The 23,308-nt window shown below is 44.3% G+C and overlaps 1 protein-coding gene across 1 annotated transcript in view; it reads right to left on the reverse strand.

The window, feature by feature from the left end:
• Window positions 1-5,066: 5,066 nt before the first annotated feature.
• Window positions 5,067-23,308, reverse strand: part of PIGG (phosphatidylinositol glycan anchor biosynthesis class G (EMM blood group)) — a gene marked incomplete at its 5' end in the record, with an annotated part of 87,054 nt that continues 68,812 nt past the window's right edge. Inside the window, one exon of the mRNA XM_084278416.1 lies at window positions 5,067-6,046. Coding sequence (XP_084134542.1) covers window positions 5,815-6,046 — 232 coding nt within the window. The 3' untranslated portion in view covers window positions 5,067-5,814. The remainder of the gene's footprint in view (window positions 6,047-23,308) is intronic.

A 23,308-nucleotide genomic window follows, 5' to 3' on the forward strand; every position in this document is an offset into this window, starting at 1 on the left:
GAGTGATAGAGGTTCTCAGGTTATCCCAAGTCCTCTGCTTTGCTGCAGATTTGGGTGAAACATGTCAGCAAATATTTTGTTGCCTCATGCCCCCTTTCCCTCCCACCAGTAAAAATCCTCTCTGAGTAGGATGTTGAGATGAAAGCATACTGGAGTCAGCAGTGGTGAGGTTTTGTGTAGGTGAATTATCACTCACAGTCAGAAAACTGTCTTGATCTTGTGTTTTGTCGGTTTTGGTTTTGGTGGGGTTTTTCTCCCCGTGGGGTGTCCATACTGCATTTGTTCCAAGCGCAAGTGGGACTTAGAGCTCTCTCCCCTGGCCCTTCCCACCCTGCAGAAACTACCCCACAACAGGAAAATTCCTCAGAGTTGCCTCTAGCAACTCTTAATTTGTTTTGCCCCTGGACCTCCCTGGTCACCACTGTGCTTTCCCTGAAGTGCTCTTTCTGTCTCACATGTGAAACAGCTCAGCCCTCTACTGAAAGCTTTGGGCAGGAGTCCCAGTGCCCTCACAGGGCCTCTCCAGGCACCCTTCACTGGAGCCAGACCTGAAGAGTGTGAAGCTCCAAACCACCCGCAGGGACCAGCTTCCAGGAGGCCAAATAGGCAGGTGGGAGGACAGGGATTCTGCACATACTAATCTTTAACAGGCATCAGACATCAGGCTGTGCTTTCTAACCCAAAGCTGTCCCTCACGCTGCTCTGCAGTGAAGGATTTATTGCGTGCAGGCATCTCAGTGCAAGTGCCTACATGAAGTGCTGTGCTGCGGTCTCCTCAGCACCACGCACCTGTCTTGCCTCCCCTGGCATATCTCCACAGCCCAGCCCAGGAAGAGTCCGGGAAAGCAGGAAGGCATCTGAGGATCTCTGTGCTGCAGCATAGCTAGCAGGACGGAACAGGCAACAGTAGCCACCCTCTGTCAGTGCCCACAGCAGGAAGGAGGTCACATCCCCACAAACATATCACTGGTAGAGCTGCAGACAGCAGGCACCTCCAGCATGGCTTTTGTGGAGGAACTAAGCGCTGGAGAACTTCTAGTGCTACTGCCAGAAGTCCTGAGCAGGGTGAGTACAAAGGGAGTTCACTTGCAGCCAAAATGCAGGAGGCTCCTCTCCCACTCCTAAGCTGCTGCTGTGGGCTGTTGACTCCAGCCAAGAGAGCTGCACCTGTTATATTAGTGTTTTCTCGAGGATTTCTGCAAAACAAAAAGCCACCCAAAATACATGCATGCTTCTCTTCTGTCCTCATGCCTTGCCTCTTCTGTCTTCTGGTAGCTGACAGGCCACTGTAGGAAGTACTACCTGCAGGGACCAAGGCTGAATTGGGACCACTGTATCTGTTCAACACTTTCCCTTTCAAAGCCCAATTTTAGACTAAGGTGTTGATTTCCATGGCCATAGGTATGATTCAATAGTGTGTTTAATTAGATCTTGTGCTCAGCTACCCAAAGGATCTACAGGCTAACACTGCTCATCAACATTCAGTTCATGAATGGTGATAAACATATGCCAAATCAGCAAGCCTAAACAACTGCAGTCACTATACTGCTCTCCAGCACCATCTTTGGGACCACAAACTCAGCTTTTTCAGTGGACCACCCCATACAAACAGCTTTTGCAGTGTGGCAAAAACTTGGGACTGGGTAGGGCTGACCAACTGAGAAGTCCCATAGCCTCCAAAGACAGCGCTTTGAGCAGCTTTCATTTTCTGTTTCAGGAGAAGTTCAACTCAAGTCTTCTGATCTCACCAGATACGACCAAACTCGCAAGGCAAGAGCTGCAAGGGATGTTTAGTGTTTTGGAGCTCCTGAATACTGGCTGGTGGCTCACACAGCAGCCGTGCAGTATTGGCTGCACATTGGCTGGGTGAGCTGTGCTGTCACATTCTGCATCACCAGTGGTCTTTGCAGTAGACATTAACAAATATAACCCACTGTAGTGGTTAGATCAGATGCATAAAAAAAGGCATAGGTGATGAGAGCTTGACCATGTATAGTCAGTCATGAGACTGTGCACTATGCTGAAGCCTATCTCTAGTGGCTAGCGCCCTCATTCTTAAGATGACATCATCCAAAATGGCTGTGCTTTGAGTTACACCTTAAACTAGTACATGCTGAAAACGAGTCCACTACCTGGTCAGTGGGAGAACCTATTGTGGCCTTTCAATACTTAAAGGGGGCTGAAGAAAAAGGGCTACCCCTCATAGCAACCCATGCTTTTTATGAAATGTTGGGAGAGAACAGCTCCTTCTGGATGAACTTGTAGCCCCATCAGGATAAATGCAGTATATACTGTTCATAGACCTAGTTCTCAAGTCTAATAAAAAGGAAAGCTGTACAGCTGGAAAGGATCTGAGGGTGTTGGGAGGACACTTGCCTGACCATGAGCCAGCAGTGTGCCCAGCTGGCCAAGACCTTATTGCTTTCTACAGCTACCTGAAAGGAGGCCGTGGTGAGCTGGTGGTCAGCCTCTCCTCGCAGAAGAGTAGCGACAGAAGAGGGAATGGCTGCAAGTTGCCCTGGGGAAGGTTCAGGTTAGAAATGAGAAGAAATTTCTTCTCAGAAAGAGTGGTTGGGCATGGGAAGGGGTTGTCCAGAGAGGTGGTGGAGTCACCATTCCTTGGGGTGTTTTAAGGAAAGGTTGGATGAGGTACTTAAGGACATGGTTTAGTGAGTCAGTAATATGGGTGGTAGGGGGACAGTTGGACTGGATGATCTTGGAGGTCTTTTCCAGCCTTAATGATTCTGTGATTCTATCCTGCCCTAGAAGGTGTTGAAATCTGGATGATTTCCAAGGAAGCATGAAGTCAACAAAAATCTGCAGTAACCAGGTTAAAGGCAGCAGGAGGGCATAGAGACCTCAAGAAAAAACCCTGTACACCAAGACCTGCCCCTCCACTGTGGGTCAGGATGGCACTGGAGCAGCTCTCCTTGGTCTTCAATTAGACACAGCCCAAGTCCCACCACAGATGAGCTTGTGCAGTGGTCCTCTGGCACCCTGAGCACAAGACCTTCTCTGTATCATTTGCAAAACGTTCTACATATCCATTCCAGTGTGTAGGAAAAAGGGCACCAGCACACAACACATCAGCTCCTCTGCAGTGCGGGGACTCCACATCCGTCAGAGGAAGCTACGGTCCCTTGTTACCCGTCTGAACCCGGCGCTGACCAGCAGCAACGACGCCACGTAGAAAAACACATCACCTGCCAAAACTTAAGGCAAGAAGTACACAACATCCCTGCTCAGAATGCATTTAAGGAGTCAGTGCATGTGCACGAGGTACTCCTGAGGAAGCTGCAGTCCAGGCTTATACCACACCAGAGCACAGACCGCAGAGGACTCGGATGGAAGAAACCAGTATGCTCGGAATGGCAGAAGCCATCCCATCTATTGTTCCCGTGTCCTGCATCGCTTGTGTCATTGGCTGAGTGTTTGGGACACACAGAACCTGGTAAGTGGTACTGGGATGTAGAGGGAAGAGGAGCGGCTAAGATTTGTGATGAAATTTGCATTCAGGCATCTGCTTTATCTGTACATTTGGATCTCTTGCCAAAACTTTATGTTGATTTAAAATAAAATGGGTTTTTACATAATTTCCCAGTTCGAGTCTGTCTGCCTGCAGCAAGAAGCAACTATTTCTTCACTGCCTCAGCTTTGCATTGACATGGCCCAAAGGTGAAAATGTTATTTCATTAACCTACACACAAAGAGAAAGGGAGAAAAAGACCAAAAATGGCAATTCTGAAGTTGAAAGCACCATGTTAGCTTAAAGAATTACCCAAACTCAGGTGTTAAGACAGTGATCCAATCTAAGTTCCTCCTTCTTCCTTCCTTTCCTGGCCTTGAAGACCAATATAACAGAGCTTTATCTGTTTTATATTTAATTTTTCATTACATGTTACTATCGACTAAATATTCCAAACCATTTATTTTCTACTGGATTCAGTCCAGACATCTTTCACGGGCAAAGGAGAAAGGGGACACGATGGTTGTTTAACTAAGAAATATGAAGAAATACAACCTCAATACACACAGGCTGGTTTCAATTCCAGTATTTGACAAAATGCCCAAGACATACACTAGACATAAAAAAATATCAGAAGGAATGAAAGATCTTGTGAATGTCACCCCACATTGTTTCTGTAGCCCAAAAGCAGCTTCCCCTCCACCTCTTCAGTCTCTGTATCAGTACCCTTTCTCTCTGAGTCAAATCTCTTATGAACATACTCTGCATGAACGTTAGGGAGGATTGCTTAGGAATTAACCAAGTAAGCAAACAGAGAAGATGTCGATAATCCCCATATGGTTGCTAGGCAACAGGTAGCCAGAAAAATATTGAGAATTATGAAAATAGTAAATATGTACAACATTCACAAATATTTAAATATTGCGTATTTATCAGTGAAAAACAATTTATTAGAAGTATTTAATTTTCAAACTTCCAACAGGTGATCGGGAACGACACTGAAGTCCCACAGTCTCTTTTCCGAGTGAATAACAATCCATGGCCAGGGTACTGAAAATTCTCTTGTTTTACAGTTGGAAAAAAAATCATTATTAGTGATCAAGATGGCCCAATATTAATGTATAAAACCCAAAGGCCTACTTTTGGGGATCTGCTCTATCTGAAACACTAGATGACAAGTACATCAGTGATCTTAACAAATGTGGTGTCACCTATATAGGGCTTAAAAGCTTCTTATTTTCAGGTTTAAAACAGAGGTTAAAGCTCCCTTTATTTTTCTCTTCTACTACACCCCGAATATATTTAGATTTAATCCTATTGGCTGCTAACATCAACAAAAATATGAGGCAAAAGAACTCACATAAAGAACACTGATACTCACGATACTTATCAATGTGTATCTTCTTGACAGAAACAAGGAAGACGTTGTTAGGAATTAATTACAGTGCATTCAAGTGAGGTGGGTAGACAGGTCACTAGGGAGAAGGTGATGCAAACACCTTTTATTCTGGTGGTAACCCAGCCCAGTAAATTAGTTTCCTGCTTGGGGCTCATAACTGTCTACCCTAGTGTGGAAAACACAATCGAATGTTCAGTGCAGCTGCCACCTACCTGATTTAATATTTATACATTAATAAAAAGAAACACAACGTTTGAGCAGTGAATGGACTCCACAGAAGATTCATTACTTTGTAAGCCCATTAGCGTTCCTTACCCAGTGCCTGAGGTGCAGATTGAAATCCATTACAAATAATGATTGCACTCTTGTTACAAAGAAAACACAGCCTTTAAATAGAAATGCTGCCATTGCAAAACAAACAAACAAATATTTTACCTGGGAAATTTGTACAATAATTCAGTAACTGTAATTTTAATGCACATGCTAGAAACAAAACAAACCAAAAGACCCCAAAGCTAACAAATATAAAGATCTTGTGAACAGTACCAAGAAATCCTGCATATTTTAAGAATCCTGTAAAGTAAAAAGATTGTATGTGCAGAAGATTTTTTTCAGTGCACATGGAGCACCGGTCTGTGTTTTTATTAAGATGTACTTTTTTAAATTCAAATAATGTAATATTGCCATCCTGCTATTTGGCAAATGCTATAATGACAGCTATAGAACAAAAGTTATCCATAAAAACCCAGTTTAGTTCAATTCAACATTTTTAAAACAAACCCAGTCTTAAAACAGGGAAGGCCCTTCAAATCCCGATTTTGACTTTAAATGAACAAGGTTGTTCTTCCGATTCTGAACAATTTCAAGCCATTACTTTCCATTCTTCCACTTGCTTCTTGCATTCCAGCAACATGCTGGACGCTACAATGCAGAACTGCGCGCTGCACACTTATTTTCGATCCTGTGCTTTGTCAGAGTGGTTCTGATCCATGGCTGTGAAGAACAGGCAGACAGCGGCTGTGATGAACACGTGCACTCCCTCATAAAGTAGCTTTGGTGAGAAGACGCTCCATATGAACAGGTGGTAACGCAGGCCCGTCACCAGGACAATGTAGAGGGCCACTGGAATCGAGCGCATTAGAGCGTAGCAGAAACAACCGTGGCCCACTGCTGCTGAATTCCTGGTGACAAAAACAGAGAAGTTCATTCTCAGGCAAACTTAGTGAAGACATCCAAGTTTCCTCCACTCTTTGGCATTACTTCACATCACACGGAATACTCACAGATCTCCACTTTGTGTTAGAAAGCTCATTACTGATGGAAGGATGCAACTAACAAAGCTCGTCTTTATCACCTCTATATATCCTGTAAGCGTAACCGTGTTAAGTGGTAGCCCAGCAACTGTCACCACAATAGGGACACCCAGTAGTTCGCCTCAAACTTGGAAGGTTCTGTGCTTTAATGTACTTTGTTCTAATTGTTAAAGTCTGCATTAAGCAGTTTTGAGACAGCTTCATCTCCTGCTAGCCTTCCAGTGCCTTTTTCCACAGAATCCGGATTGCAAGAGGCGGAGAAGAAAGACTTCAGTATTCTTCACAGAGCTGCCTAGCCTGCACAAGGGACAATGGGGTGGAGTCTGCTCCCCTTGTGAACGGGCATTAAACCTGCCAGAGTAGGCTGCTGCCCACGGCTGGTAACATGGCACAAAGCAGCACAAAACTGTCGCACAGCCAGCTAACGTAACAGTCTCCAGAGAACAGCCTGTTCCCAGGCTTACATGAGCAACGCATTGCACTCCTGTCACGGCAGCTTAGCTCAGCTGAGCCCACTGTTCTGCAAGAAATGCCTGCTCTGCATCTAACCCACGTGGTCCAGAGCTGCCACACCGAGGTATTCGGGTAGGTGACAGGAGTCAGATGAAAATGGAAGTGAAAGGGGTTTCTGCATTTTGATGGTTCCCCCTCTCCTGAGGTGCCAGCTCACAGCAATGACACCAAGTTGCATGCGTCCGCTTTCCCCAAGCCACGTGTGCAGAGACAAACCCACACTGCAGGCGGATGCTTACCTGTACAGCCAAGAGGAAGGAGTAAAGCTATTCCACTGAAATAATAAGCAGAACATTTTCCTCTCCCCATCAAAATATTTTACATCATCCGTTCCCAAAAGAACACATTGACAAAAAGCAGAAATTATTTACACTGAAATCCTGATCTGGGAATCTGTTCTGCTCCTCCTGGTTTTTAATTCTGATCTTGTTCCAAGTAATAAAAATTTAAGATGACTAGCACTTCTGTGAGATGTAAATTAGTCACTTATGACTAAGTAAGCTACAGAATGCAGTATTTTACATAAGCCATTAAACTTATTATTTTAAAATCAAAATAATTAGGATATAGTCCTGTTTTCCAGCACAGTCAAAAGCAAAATTCCCAAAGCTTTCAGTGGAAGGAAGAGCAGGTGATGAAAGCAGAGTTGAAAAATAGCCAAGAACAGCAGGTGTGAATGACTACAAAACATACGTGTAGTTCACAAAAAAAACCCAAAAAAACAACCCACCAAAACATTTTCCTCTCTGCTTAGCCAAGGAAACTGTGACTTGGGAGTCAACTAGGCTGCTCCCTGCTTCTGCATAACTATCTTAGTCTTCAGTGAGCTTGTGTAAATATCCAGCTTTATGTTTAATAACTGATTTTGTTGACAAGGATTAAACAAACCTCAGTTCACTCAGTTTTAGCTGTTTTCATGCCGATACGACTAAAAACAGTATTTGTAGTAGTTAGATGATACAACTGAATAAACACAGGAAATGGGTTTTGAGTCAGATAGGCAAACAGGCAATTTTAAAACATTTTTCTTGAGTAAAAAAATGTACTTGATAGACCAGCCAGATGAAGGCTATCAGTGGTTGGGGATATCACATTTATTAAGTTCAATAAGGAGATTTTCAGGAGAATTCTAAAAGACGTAAGTGGAAGGGTCCATGAGCTTAAAACACCCAAGTCTTTCAAGAGCTCTGCATTTTCAATTTACATTTCATTTCATATCTTTTTTCCCCTAACTTGTGCTCACCTAACAATACAGTTAGTACCCTATTGTAAGAAGGCTCCTCATCATAACTCCATAGTGTTAAATTTTTTAAAATTGCTTCTTTTTTAATTATGAAGAAACTGCCTAGAAGATTATTTTGAATTGAATCTCTGTGTGTTCACTCCTTTGGCTCAAAAATTAGGCAGACATAATATTTTAGAAACATTTTATACTGGAATGAGAGCACACAGTAATCTTTACTATTAACACTTAAATTCTGCATTTTCATACTATAATGACTAGGAAAGAAATCCCAAGTCAAGAAGACCATGGTAAAATTCTTTCTGTATCCTGATATACTACTAATAATGAACTGGTTTCTGCCTACATAATACCTTGACTTCCAAAAGGTCTCAGCACTCGCTCCATCTCTTAACAAAACATAGACACCTACCTGCAGAAGGAAATCTTGGGCAGTTTCACAGTATAATGCAGCAGTGCAATTTTTGAGAAGGCAACAGAAGCACACATGCAAAACACCAACATCTAACTACTCCATATCAAACTGTCCCTGCAGCAGTTAATGCCTTTTCTTATTTAAGGAAGACTAGGATAGAGGCATGTAAACTGTACGTACTATCTTCATGTTCCGACAGAACCAGACCAATATTAAGGCCTCAGCATAATGCAAGAGTTATAAAAATAAGTACCCAGCCTCTAATACTGAACTCATTTAGCAAATTAGCTTCTAGGGACTTTAATGAGAAATCTGAATGTGTAAAAGATGACACAGCATATCTAAACTTCATGCGGGATTGATGCTGAAGATTGCTAGATCCAGAAAAAAGAATGACTTTGGAGAGCTTTGAAGCAAAGAACACTGCTGGTTTGCATCATGGTACATGCCATACATAGACTGCAAACACTAGGCTTTCAACAAAAATCCTGTCTTTTAGTTGAATATTTAACATGTAGAAAAATATGGCCATGAAATTGTGCTATTGATAGGTTTTCAGCTTCTTTGGATCTCCTAAATCCTAATTGCGAATGGTTTGTCAACAAATCTTTCATCTCTGAATCCGCCTCTAAGGTGCTATTAAAATGGATAATGCAAGATATGTAAAAAGAAAAAAATATGATGCCAAAAACATGAAAGAAAGCTAACTTTTTTTTTTGTGGAAGCATGTCTCCCAGTTATAAAGCATACTCAGCAGATGGTGGCACACATTTTGTAGTACAAAAATCAAGGGAAAAAGCCTCTACAGAGAGCCCTACAAATAATTTCTCAAGGAATCTTAAAATACACTACTTTACATTGTTCCGACCCTTGTTCTAACCCACTGTATTAAATAAACATTTTAGAAACATGCAAGCACGTGAGTGGGGAATACCCCAGGATTATCTTTTTTCTGGGACTGCGGGAAGGGTCATCCCTGGAGGGTTTCAGTATGAAATGTGCTGAATCATCTCAAAATTCATCCTCCAGCATTTCTGCCCTTCCAGCTCCTCTTTTCTAGCTAAATATGACTGCTTAAATTATCTCTTATCCAGGATACTGAATTTGCATATCTGAAGGCAATTTGTACTGTATTAGTATTTTTTACCATATTAGTGGCACTTTTCTTTCTAGGTTTTCTGCAGTTTCATTTTGCAAGAACTTCCTGTTTAGTGCTGCCTGAAAAACAGTTGTCACTTCATTAACCTGTCCTGTGTGTATTAATACAAGGTCGCAGTCAGAAACAAGATCTTCTTATTTCACCACATCTGTCTGTGGAATCTTGGAGTACCTGCAGTCCATAAGAAATTCCTCTAATCTAGGCAAATATCAATTAGTTTAGCAGTAAGAACAAATTTTCCATGTTTTTCCTACATGCCCTAACTAGTATAATTATACCTAGTGTAATTCTTACAGTGCTATCTGAGATTACAGTGTACAACGCTGCATTATCACTGAAAAAAACTTTATATTTTTAGCAGATCCAAGGAAACCACGAGGCCTTTGGAAATTAAGATGATCTGCTCTGGTACAGACAATCAACCAGGACACCATTAAATCTATAGAGTCATAATTTTTGACACCAACCCCTATCAATGGGCAGATGTTGAAAAGGGCAGCTGCAAGCTGAAAGGGTTATCAAGTACATTCTACAATCATGGATATTGTGTGTCCTCCTTCCCAGGAAGGAAGGTGGAGAAGCTGCAACCACCTGGTCAAGACCAAGCATCTGTGGAGTATGACATGGTGGACTGAGGTTATGTATAGGGTTCAGCAGGTTCTTATAAAGACTTATTTCTAGAAGGCTATTAAGACCTGAAACTTCAATTCTCTTCATTTCAGCATCAAGAGCAGAAAAACAGGTTCATATCAACAGTTTTTCCCTGTTTTCACTGCTGGCATCATCAGTTGTGCTGGGAGCTTCCTGTCAGAAAGAGGAGCAGTCTCAGTCACCCAGCACAGGTAACTGCTCACTGGCATCCTCTACTTTCTAAGCTGCTTAGAACTGAGCTTTACCTAAGACACAGGGCATAAATCAAGTAAGTTTCAGATTCCTTTTCATCCTATTTACATTAGGCTTGGTCTCTGAGAATGGTCCCAGAGGAACTCCTAAACCGGATACCTAACAAAGGTTTACATTAGATTGGAAGTAGGAATCCGATCACGCCAGCATTGAGCCAGGAGGTCTGAACAGCCACCGAATGGCTACTATCACCATTTAACTGCTAGGGCAAGAAATCAAGTGTACCTTTAGAAATACTCCAAAAAGTGTTGGCAACCTAACTGGAAAGATGTCCACTAGATCCAATTCATCCCCTGAACATGCTCATTTCCTTAAACACTGATCCTGTGGCAATCAACTTACAAAGGACCAGAAACTCTCTGCTTTTCAGCTTCCCTTGATCAGTCCACACCTTCCCTCACAGGGAAAACACTTCACAAGCTCAAACACCCATGTCTATTTCAGGATTGCAGGCAGAGATGCTAAACCGCTCTCCAGGCAACACGGCCATGTAATCTTTAGATTTCTCCACCACCAAGGAGGTACTACTTTTCAGTAGGAACCCTTGACTCGGGAAACTGGCTTTCTCCATATAAGCTATGATGGCTGCTGCGGAGTTCCAGCCATTCTTCAAAGACAGGATCTGCGTTAAATCCAGTTTGCTTGGTATGTTTTTCCTTACTGCTTCTGTGGCAGGCCATAGTGGTCTATATGCTGCAGGGATTGTTCCTGCCTGTGTCACCACTGACTCAAGCTCTCCTGTAAGGCTCTGTTCGGGTTAATCCTTAGCACGCCTTACTCTGTTCAGTTCCAAGAAAACCAAAAAAAGTAGAATCAGTCTATTCCTGTTGACACAGGCTCAGACTTTAAAGCAAAAGGATATAACAAATCATTAAAATTTCTAACAAGCAAAACACAAATCATAATTATTTCAAAGCCCAGCATTAGTCAATTTTCTGCGAGTATTCTTCCAAAATCCACTTAGCACTTCTGAAGACTTCCGGTAGAAGCATTTAATATCTGTAAAACACACGCAGGGAGTAACAAGGAAGCTTATGGTTCGATTTTCTGTTAATGTGCATCCACAAGCTTTCCTGCCCACCTTGGTACGCAAACAGCCCTTTGTTATCGTAGCTAAAGGTATAAAGAAAAACTGCACTCAACGATTGGTCTGGACAGGAAGGCTCTGAAGAGACTTTAAAAAGAGTGTTACTGTGTTACTTAATTAAATTCAAATTTACCAGTTTAGAATACTCCAGTCTAACAGGACATGTGAACAGTGTCACAAGGCATTTCTAAAGAGGTGAGGTACGTATTATTTACATAATGGGTAGGAAATTATTTAACCGTTGGTAGGAATGTTCCCAACAAGACCACAGTCAGCAGGAGGTGATGAACGGCTTTTACTCATGCTGGCAGTGTGTCACAAGTAGGCCCCCCAGGGACTGACAGGAGAGGTGGACCCTAATCTGCTCAATACCAATCAACGATCTGGATGGTAAGACCGAAAGCATCCTCACTAAGTTTGCTGACAATACTAAACTGAGTTGTGAGGGGGACATGTCAGAAGGGAAAGCCCTGGATGGGCTGGAAGAGTGGGCTACCAAGAACTGTATGAATTTTTACAAAGGCAAGTGTGAAGTCCTGCACCTGGGGCAGAATAACCAAAGGTCCGTAACAGGTTAGAATCTATGAGGCTGGGGAGCAGCCTTGCTGAAAGGAACCTGGGGGTGCTAGTGGGCAACGAGCTGAACGTGAGTCAGCAGAGTGCTGCTGCAGCAGCAAAGGTGAATCACGTCCCAGGCTGCATCTGCAGGGACAGAGATGTGATCATCCCACTCTTCTCAGTGCTTGTCAGGTCACACCTTGAGCACTGTGTTCTGGTCCCCACAATTCCAAAAAGATGCAGACAGTCTGGAGAGGGTTCAGAGGAGGGCTGGACATAATCAAAGGGCTAGAGACTCCATCCTACAATGTAAGACTGTAGGAATTTGATCTCTTTTCCCTGGAGAAGTTTCAGGGACACCTAATCACCATATTCCAGTACTTAAAAGGTGGCTACAAAAAAGACAGAGGTGCTCTCTTCACCAGGTACATGGGGAAGATAAGAGGCCATTGGTAGAAGGTACACTGGGAGAGGTTTCATCTCAGAATAGGAAAAAAGTCTTTTACAGTGAGAACAATTGATCACTGGAACAATCTTCCTAGGAAAATGGTAGAGTACTCATCTATGGAGAATTTCAATATCTGACTGGACAGGATGCTAGATGATTTCACTGAGACTCCCCTTCCCATGAAAGGGAATGATGATCTTTTGAGGTCACTTCCAACCTGGGCTTTTCAATGGCTCTGTGAAGCAGTGCTCACTCTTTTGCACTGAGAGCAGTCACATTTTTCTTGTATTTTTCCATTACAGTAACTATTTTTAAACTTGTGACTTAACTAAAGTAACAGCTCTCTCCTCAAATTACTCCTGCCACCCCAATAACATACACATTTGAGAAGAACTTGTGCACTTCAAGAAAAGGTGTGAGAAGACAGAAAAATCTTGGATAAATGCAGAAGGACAGTATCCTAGGTACAGTCCTATACACAGCTACCAAAACCAAGCTGTCAGCTTATATTGGCCACAGAACAGAGAAAGACAGAAAATTAATGGTGAAAAAGAAAAAAGCCCTGCAAGTAAGAACAGTAAAAGCAAGCCATTAACAACAAAGAGTACCAACTACCTCTAGAAACATTTCTACAATAAAGAAGTATGTAAGAAAATATCTACAAATATGGTCCTCACTTTCCAGAAGTGTCCCTCTGAATGGCCCTGCTCCTGCCTGAGCAGCAATATAATCCACTGAGAACCCAGCACCATTATGGAGCCCTTACTAACTGTAGAGAAGAAATAAAGTCGGCACTGTGCTTCAATCTGAAAATTGCTGTTTCAGAATTAAAAGAATTTGCAAGCAAAATGGATTACAGTGGGATCTGTAAACCCTAGGATTTCCACAATGGGTGGAACAATGCTAATACCATAAAGCACAAAATTAATAGTAAAAAAAAAATGGTTTCACTTTGTCAAGAAATTAAGACCAATTTGATTTTTCAGGAAGATACTTGGTATACTAGCTGCAGACTCTCATCCTCCCTGGAATCTAGCTGAAGGGGATGCAGAAAAATCAGTGCAAGATTTTTCATCCCATTGCTTTTGTGATATTGTAATTCTAATCTTAGCTCTGACACCGAAAATGTAAAGTAAACAGACAGGGCACAACTATCAGATGATTGCAGATGTTACTTTGCAGTTTGAGTATGTTCAGTGGCCAAGGAACCTTAAAAAGACAGTTCTAAGGAAAATGTGAACATCATTAGTTGGAAAGAGAGAAGGACAGAGAGAAAAGGAGGCAGATAGAATGAGGGTAATAGCGAGGGAGAGATTGAGAGCAAAAAAAGGAATGAGAGAAGAGCAGACAGCTGAGGGTGCTGGAGGGGAGGGGAGAGGGAGGAAGCAGAAGTGTGAGGGAGAAAATACGCAAAAGTAAGAGAAAGGGAGAGTGAGTGATGAGACAGGGTGTGAGTACAGGGAACAAGCAGGACAAAAGAGGGGGAGAGACAGAAGGGCAGAGACCGGAAGAGGAGGAACACAGCAGCAGAAAAAGGGAGAGATGGAGACAGAAAGTACATGGGGAGAAGACAAGAGAGACAGGGAGAGACATAAGGAGAGAAACAGAGAGCAAGAGAAAGGAAGGGTAAGAGCGAAAAACAGACATGGAGAGCGTCGCAGTTTTGCGTAACTGTGCTGCCAAGGTGGCTCCAGCAGGCAGCAGCTGGAAGCTCTCTGCAGGCCCCAGAAAGTCAACATCAGCTGATTCAAGGCCAGAGCTGCTGCTGCCAATCAGCGATCACAGAATCACAGAGTAACAAGGCTGGAAGAGACCTTGAAGATCATCGAGTCCAACCAGGTGATGGTCACAGCGCCTCTGGGAATCACATTTAGGAGCAAAAAACTGCAGGCAGGTGCATTTTGCCACCAGAGAAGGGAGTGAGAAGATGTAACAGGCTGTGCAGACACCAAGGCCAGGGAAGAAGGAGGAGACAGGGGGAAGAATGAGGCACTCCGGGTGCAGGAGAGAGAGATTTCCCTGCAGGCCATGGAGGAGACCATGGTGGAGTGGGTGTCCCCTCACAGCCCATGGATAAGGACAGGGAGCAGAGACCATCTACAGCCTGTGAAGAGACTGAACCACACCACAGCAGGTTTGATGGGGAAGTTATGACTCTGGGGGGGATCAGGCCAGAGCAGTCTGGGCCTGAAGGTCAGCACCCCATGGAAGGGAACCGTGCTGAGGCACGTGGTGAGGAGATGACTCCCCAATAGAGAGGACTCAGCTGGAGAAGTTTGGAAAAGAACTTGGGAGGAACAGACTGAAAACCCCCATTTCCCATTCCCTGCCCTTCCCCGGGCTGTGACTGGGGGAAGAAGGGAGTGAAATTATGATTAAAGTCTGCAATGAAGGGAGGGGTGGGGGGAAGTAGAAGTGTTAAGATCTGGAAGAGGAAAGCAACTCGTGAGGAACCCCACTCCCCATTCCCTGCCCCTCCCCACACCATGTTGCAGGGGGGAAGAAGGGAGTAATATCATGAATGAAGTTAAATCTGCTAAGAAGGGAGGGGTGGGGGGAAGGTGCTTTAAGACCTGGCCACACTCCTCATTACCCGACTCCGGTTCACTGGGTGTGTAACTGTAATGCAATAAATTACTTTTCTTTAATTCTGTGTTGACTCTGTTTTGCCCATGACACTAATTGGAGAGTGATTCCTCTCTGACCTTATCTCAACTCCTAAGCCTCACAATATGTATTTTCTCCCCTTTTCAACTGAAAAGGGGAGTGAGAGAGTGGCTTTGGCGGGCATTTGGCCTCCAGCCAGGGCCAAACCACCATAACAGGAAAGCATGTAAGAAAGGGAGAAAGTATGTGCAAGAGAGGGAGATTTGAACAAGGGGGAAAGAGTACTTAAAATACACACATGAGAAAGATGGAAGGCTCAAGAGTTCAAAGCAGAGGGGAAAAAGCAAAAGAAAGGAACCAAGCGAGCAAGATGAGAACAGGGAAAGACTGAGAGGGAAGGAGTGAGCAAGAGAGAAATTGCAAGAATAACAAAACACACATATGAGCGTGGAAAACCATGCACAGGTGCAGTAGGAGATGTATATATGAGAGACCAAGTTCACACAATGAGAGCAAGGGGGAAAGCATGTGAGAGAACAGGCAAACGAGGAGACCAAGTGTGTAAGGGGAAACATGCAAGAGGGGGAAAGTGTAACAAAGAAATGGAAAAAAGGAGAAAAGACAGAGGTCAGGCCACAACAGAGGGAGAGAAATCATGTGACAGAGAAAGAAAGCAGAATTGCACAAGGGAAAAGAAAAAGTGGACCAGACCATGCAAGACAGAGAGGACATACCTGAGAATAAATGAACACACATGCAAGAAAGTGTATCAGAAAGAGGGGGAAGTCTGTCACTGAGAGACAGAGGGAAACCACAAGATGGAGGGAGGAAGCAACAAAAGAGAGTGTAGCAGAGAGAGAAGGGATACATAAGAAAGAATGCACACAATACAGAAAAGGGAAGTGTGCAAGACACACATGAAAAAAGATCAAGACTCCAAGAAAGATGAAAGAATAGGAGAGCTACAAGAATGACAGGGCAAAAAGTGCACAAGAGAGAAAGATTGTATAAGAAGGAAAGCAAAAGAAAAAGAGACATAATAAAAAGGCACATGGGATTGAGAACAAGAAAAAGCATATGAGAGGATGAGGTGCAAGCATGAGAATGGAAATGCATGCAAGAGAACAAGGAAAAGTTTGAGAAATTAAGATGGAGGAAAGAGCAAGAGAGGAGGAATGAGACAGTGAGAGCAAAACACGGGGAAACTGCAAAGGAGAAAATGCACAGGACAGAAAAAAAACATACACAAGGGAGGAAAAACACAGTAAAACCTTTCTGTAGGAAAATCTGCAGAATCAGGAAAGCAAGGAAGGCTGAGACAGGAAGTGCACAAGAGAGGACACACACTAAGGAGCAGAAGCACATGGTGGGGTGGGCATGTAGGAGAGAAACCACAAGTATAAGGGAATGCACAAGTGAGTATGTGTATGCAAGAAAGTGGAAAAGCATGCGTGAAAGTGAGAGGAAACGTGGCACAATATTCACAATAAAAAGCAAGCACGTGCAGGGAGGAGCTAAGGCCTGTGAGAGAGGGAAAACCCAAGAACAGGAAAGCACATGTGAGATGGAGGTGGAAGTGCACAAAAGAGCAGAAGAGAGCATGAGTAACAAAAAGGAGCGAGGGAAGGCGTACACATGACAGAAGATGGCCATAAGCTAGACAGAGAGGAAAGCATGCTGGAAAGAAAGGAAGACTGTGCAAGACAGTGGGAATGCATTAAAGATGGAAAGAACAAAAGAGAGGTAATGAAAAAGTTAGAGAGAAAGAGAGGTAAAGCATGACTGCAAGAGTGTCACACAGCATTACGAAGCATAAGACAGTGAATTGTTAGAGAGTGCTGCAAAACAGAGGGGAAGAGTATGTGAGAAGAAAAACAAGAGAGAAAAACTGCATGCAAGGAAAAGAAGCCCCAGAATCAAGAAATGTACAAACAGTAAAATGAGACAGCATGAGGGAACAAGCAAGGGAGTAAGAGAGAAAGTGTAAGATGGAGTGAAAAGCATGCACAGGGAAAGCACATATCCACAGATCCGAATTCTTAAGAGCTAAAGCACAAGTGAGAGTGTGTACTGGGTCTGTCTGAGATGGAGTTAACTTTCTTCATAGCAGCTTGTATGGCACTGTGTTTTGGATTTTTGATAACATACTGATGATGTTTTAATTATTGCTGAACACTGTTTGCATATCACCAAGGCCTTCACAGCTTCTCCTGCTGTTGTGTGTCTGTCCCCTCCCCTGCCCTCCCCGCCCCCAGTAAGCTGACTGGGTGTACACAAGAAGTTGGGAGAGGACACAGCCAGGACAGCTGACCTCAACTGACCAACAGGATAGCCAGTATGTTGTACTCAGCACTGCTGAGAGAAAAAAAGGAGGAAGAGGGATCTTTGTGATTACAGTGTGTGTTCCCAAATAACCCTGAGGGCCTGCTGAGGCCCTACTTTTCTAGGAAAGTGTCTACACAACCTCGGTCTGCCAATGGGAAGCGATGAACAAATTCCTTGTTTTGCTTTTTTTTGCACAACTTTGTTTCTATCTGTCTCTATCCCAATCCATGAGTTTCCTCACGTTTGTCCTTCTGCTTCTCTCTTCCAATCTCACTGGAAGGGAAGCAAACAAATGGCTGTGTGGTCCTGAACTGGGGACTGGGGTTAATGCATAACAGAGGGAAAGTGCATGTGAGAGAAAGCCTGCACAACACAGAAGATCAGAGTCTGAAACATGCAAGAGTGAGAAAGTACAAGCAAGTAAGAAAGCAAGCACACAACAAATCAAGAAATGTCATGCACAAGATAGTAAAAACATGCACTGGGGGTCAGCATGTGAGGAAGGTAAAGAATGCAAGGAGAAGCATGAGAAAATGTGACAGAGAGGGAGGGAAAGAGTGTACATGAGACAAAATTGCATGAAAGACACACAAAAAGTCCCTGACAGCTATAAACAGCATGCAAGAGAGAGAACATACACAAGAGAGAGAGAAAAGCCCTTTCTTTTCTGCAAGAAAGAAGAAAAGAGCAGAAGGGTGGGTGAGCACAGGAAGGAGAAAAAGTACATGCAAGAGAATGAGGCAGCGTGCCTGTGCAAGTGAGCGCAAATGCCCAAGGTGACTGGAGAGAGTGCACAGGAGAGGGAACCACACAGTCATTAAGGAGAGTGGACACGAGAGGTACAACACGATGCATGAGGAGGGAGCAGCATGCAGGGCAGAAAGCGTGTGCAAGACGAAAGCCCAAGACAAATTAAGTGTGGAAGGTAGGAAGGGAAAGTGAGAGTCACAGCAAAAGAAAGTGCAAGTCAGACAAAGCGCAATAAAAAGAGAGAAAAGGACACATCAGTGATGTGAAGTGCAGAGGAAAGTGCAGAGTCGGAAAACAGCAAGAGAGAAAAAGAGAACACGATGAGACAGGGAGAAAGCACTTGTGATACAGCCTGTGACAGAGAAAGGGTAAAGTATGCCTAAAAGAAAACAAGCAAGAGATAACGACAGGAGAATTGCATCCATGAGAGAAGGCCAATGAAAGAGAGAGTGGAAGTGTACCAGAGAGGAAAGGAAAGCACACACAATACAGGAACGGTGCATGACAGCAATGCACAAAAGACAGAGGCAAAGAGAAATCAAGAAATAACTGGAAAGTATGGAGAGTGTCCAATAGTGAGAGGAACAGATGCACGACACAGATGTAAAACATGTAAGAGAGGGAAGGAAACCTTACACAATAGGGATGAAGAGAAAGCATGTGAGAAGGAATCAAAGAGCACAAGAGAGACAAGTTCAACCAAGAAGGGAAGTATTTGAGAGGAAAGTAGGCATAAGAGGAGAACAGATGTTGAATGCTCAAGAGAGCATGAAAGGAAGAAGCTTTCACAGTAAAGACAAGGGTGGCTTGAGCAAACAAGTGAAAGTGCATATGAGGTAGTGAAAAAGTATATGAGACAGGAAAGGCTCATGCTAGGGCAGGAAACTGTGACTGAGAGTGTGTGAGAGAAATCCAAAGAACCTGACAGAGGGAAGGCACGCCAGGGACAGAAAGGTAAAGCAAATGAGAGAAGTGCACATAAAAGGAGGAGAGAAGACGAAATGGAGCACGCACGAGAGGGGAATCGTGCAACAGAGAGGGAGCAGAGCAGGAGAGAGCAAGGGAAAGGTGCCAGAAATGGGAAAGGCAGGATAAAACAGATGAGATATGAGAGGGATTGTATGGAAAAACAGATGTTCATTCATTAGAGACAGAATGTGCAGGTGAAAGAGGGGAAGCATGTGACAGAACAGGAAAGTGCACAAGTGAAAGGGAAAGCATGGAAGACAGCATGAAGGAAGGAGGGAAAAGTTTGCGTGAAGGAGGGAAAATGTGTCCAAGAGAAGGAGAGTACAAGTAAGAAAGAGCAAAAAGGACAACGAAGAGACTGAAGGTGCAAGAAACTCAAGTGTGGGAAACCATGCAAGAGAGGAAAGTCACATGCAAAAGAGAGGAAATACATTAACAGAGGAGGAAAGCATGCATGCAACAGAGGGAAAACTTCAGGGAGGAGGAAAAACCAATGGAGTGTGAGGGAAAGCATAGTCACACACAAGAGAGTAAAGTTAACAAGAGTGAGCAAGGAAAACTGGCACAGACAAAAGGAAATGCACATGCAACAAAGGAAGAGCATGCACAAGAAGCGAAAGCACGCTAGGAGATGAGAGCATGCATGGAAAGAAAAGCGTGAGAAAATGAGAGGGAGGGAAAGTGTGATAGAGGGACAGAAAGTTTAAGCAAGAGGGAAGAAGAGTGGCATTGAAAGAGCAAGTGAAAGGGGGGGAAAAGAGAGGGTATGTCTGATGGGGGGAACCTACAAGCAAAAGAGACTGTGAGACTGTTCCACAAAAAGAGAAACATGTGGTAAAGTATTAAAGGCAGTGAAGTACTGAAGAGAAACAGAATGTGTTTGAGAGAGAACCCACAAGAAAAAGAAAAAATGAGAGAAGGAAGGCACACATAAGAGAGGAAAAAGCATGCAGTAAAGGTAGGGAAGAGCATATGCAGAAGAGTAGGAGACAAGGAAAGCATGCCAGCAAGGGAGTCCACGTGAGGAAAGCATGAGAAAACATGCAAGAAAGTGTGAGTGTGAGAGAGAGGGAAAGGGTGAGAGAAATAAAGGGACAAGAGAGGGAAAGCACAAGCATGAGTGAGAGAAGTATACAGTGTGGTGGGGAGAAACAGAAAGTGCATGAGAAAGAGGGAAAGGGAGAGAGAGAAAGCATGTGCACCAGAGAGAAGGAATTCCTATGTGCAGAATGGAGGGAGAAGTAAACCATGTGAAAGGGAAAGCACAGGTCGCAAAGGTGAAGCTCAGGCAGGACAAGCAGGTGCCAGACAGGGAACGTGCATGCATGCAAGACAGAATGAAAACACACACGAGGAGGAGGAAAGCACACTGTGGGGAGGGAAAGCACAGGAGAAGGAAAGCACTGGACTGAAAGGGAAATGCAGGAGATACATATGCTAACCCTCTCATTTGTGTAGTCAGAGTGAAGGACACAAGGAAGGGCAAAATGCAACAGGGAGCAGAACTGAGAGAATGAAAGCATGAGAGAGGGCAAGTGTGCAAGAGCTGAAGCTTGTCTGGTTGCACATAACAGCATGCACAACAGAAGGACAGCACAAGGGAGAAATTGAGACAGGCTATAACAGGGTGACTGTGAGTCAAAAAGTTTGTAAGGCAGGTAGAGAAAGCTTATTCAAGGGAGGAAAAAAGTGTGCAACAGATGTAAAGACCATGCAGTAGAGGCAATGAGCATGCCAGAGAGACACAAAGCATGTGCAAGACAAAGAAAGCACTTGTGGGAGAGGCAAAGTGTCTAAGAAAGGACAACACACAAATGAGGGAGCATGACAGAGACATAAGAGAATGGGAGAGGGAGAGATGAGAGAGGAAAAGTGTAAATTCTGGAAATTACAAGAAAGCGGGAGGGAAAGTGAGCATGAGAAAAGTAAGTGCAGTGAAAGAGATGTTGGGATAAGGAGAGAGAGGGGCCAGGGAGCAAGATAGGGAAAATGAATCGGAAAGTAAGGCAGACAGTGAGTAGTAGGGTCAATGAGAGGGAGAGAGGCAGGTACAGCAAGGAGCGAGTGAGAGATTGGAGGGGGAACAGTTATGCATGGAGCTAAAGACCAGGAGGGACAGTGGGAGAGAAGAACTGAGGGGAGTAGACAGCAAGAGTAAAGAGGGATGGCAACTGAGAGAAGGGGAGGAAGTTACAGAGAGGGAGAGAGGAGAGGACACAGAGAGAGGAAGAAGGGACAGAACATGAAAGGAAAGAACAGCATGGGCAGGGAGACAGACAAAGGGCGAGGGGGGCAGCACTGACAAAGACTGGGACCATGAGACAGAGGGAGACAGAGGAGCTAGAGAGATGGAAGGACAGTGTGAGGGGAAGGGCAGTGAGACAGAAGGGGGACAATAAGTGAGAGAGGCGCAGGAAGACATGGTGGCAAGAGGCGAGAGGAAGGCGTGTTAAGGAGAGAGATGGTGACAGAAAATGTGGGCAGTTGATAGGAAGTCAGCCAAAGAGGGAGGGGAGAATGGGAGAAGGGGGGTGGGGGCACTTATGCGGGGAGCCTGAGGGCCAGCCAGGATGGGAGGGAGGGAAGTGAGAGGGAAGAGTGAGGGGTGGAGGGACTGCAAGGGAGAAGGAGGGACCATGAGAGAGACAGAAGGAGGGGGTGGGCAGTAGAGCCTGTGAGCTCAACATGTGCAAGAGTTTGAGAAACAGTGGAAGGCTCTCTGCCAGGGAGGAAAACGGGCAGAAGGTGGGAGAAAGAGGCAAAGCAAAAGAGAGGGAGTGTTGGAGACAGAGGAAATGGGGGACTGTTTTAGAAGGAAAGTGACGGGGGGCAGCAAGACAAATAAAATGAGAAGACTATTAAGTATGACAGTGAGATGATGAATGCTAGTGAGCAGAATACACAGAGTAAGCATGAGAGAGACTAAAAGCATGCACAAGAGGTAAAGCACAAATTAAAGATGCAAAAGCATGCACAAGGAAAGAGAAACTGCAAGAGAGCAAAGCAAGAAAGCATGAGAAAGAAGAGTCAGGGAAACTGAGAGAACTGACAAACACGCAAGAGAGCTAGAATGCAGAGAGGGTTTCAGGGTGGGAGGCAGGGGAGCGGGGTGGGAGTGTTAAGGAAAGACCAATGTAGCAGGGTGAGAAAGCTCATTAGAGAGACAAAAGCATATTCCAGAGAATGGAGGGCAAGAGAGGAAACCTGGGAAGGTAAGAGAGAAAGAGGGAGACAGCGAGGAAAGAAGGCACCATAGAAAGCTTATGCCAGAGAGACAAGGTGTGACAGAGAGAGATCGCTTATGTGAGGGGAGGAGGAAAGGGGGCCAGCAGAGAGGGGCAAAGCATGTGATTGAGGGGGGAAGTGTGTGAGAAAGGGAAACCACCAGAGGGAAGGTGTATCTGAGAGAGGGAGCTCAAGGGAGAGGGGCAGAAAAGGGAGAGCAAAAAGGAGAGAAGGAGAAATGAGGTGGAGACAGGGAAAGAAGAGATTGGGTGGTGAGATAGGGAAATTGGGAGGAGAACAGGAAAAGAGAGGGGGAAAATAAGAGAAAGGGTAATGAGATTGAAAGGGACATCATCAGAGAGTTGGAAAAAAAGAACTCAAAACACAGACAGTGGGAGAGAGAAACTGTAATCATGAGAGGTGAAAACTGCCTGCGAGGGCATGCAGGAGAGGGGGACTGCAGCAGAGCACACTGACACAGAGAGAGGGATGTGTGAGAGAAAGAAGACACACACAAGAGGGACACACAAGAAAGCAAAGGAGAGGGGCTAAGTGTACCCAGGAGAGAGGGAATGCACATTCAAGAGAGAGGGCATGAACATCCAAGACAGCAGGAAAGGGCGTGTGATACAGAGGGAAACATGCAGAAAGAGAGGGGAAGATAGAGAAAGTGTGAGGATTTTCAGGCGGGAGAGGGACAGAGGGCAAGAGAAAGGGAGGTAGCAAGCTCGAGGGGGAAAGCATTAGCAAGAGCCTGAAAGCATGAGTGAACAGGAAAGAGCATGCAAGAAAGGAAAAGCATGAGAAAGGTGGGAAGGCATGTGAGAGGATTTTAGCAAGAGAGGAAGAAAGAACATGACAGAAAAGGGAAAAGAAGGAAACAGCACACCACAAGGGAAAGAGAAATCACACAAAGGAGGCAAAGCCT

The sequence above is a fragment of the Gallinula chloropus genome, assembly GCF_964237585.1.
Source record: "Gallinula chloropus genome assembly, chromosome: Z".
Classification (NCBI taxonomy): Eukaryota; Metazoa; Chordata; class Aves; order Gruiformes; family Rallidae; genus Gallinula; species Gallinula chloropus.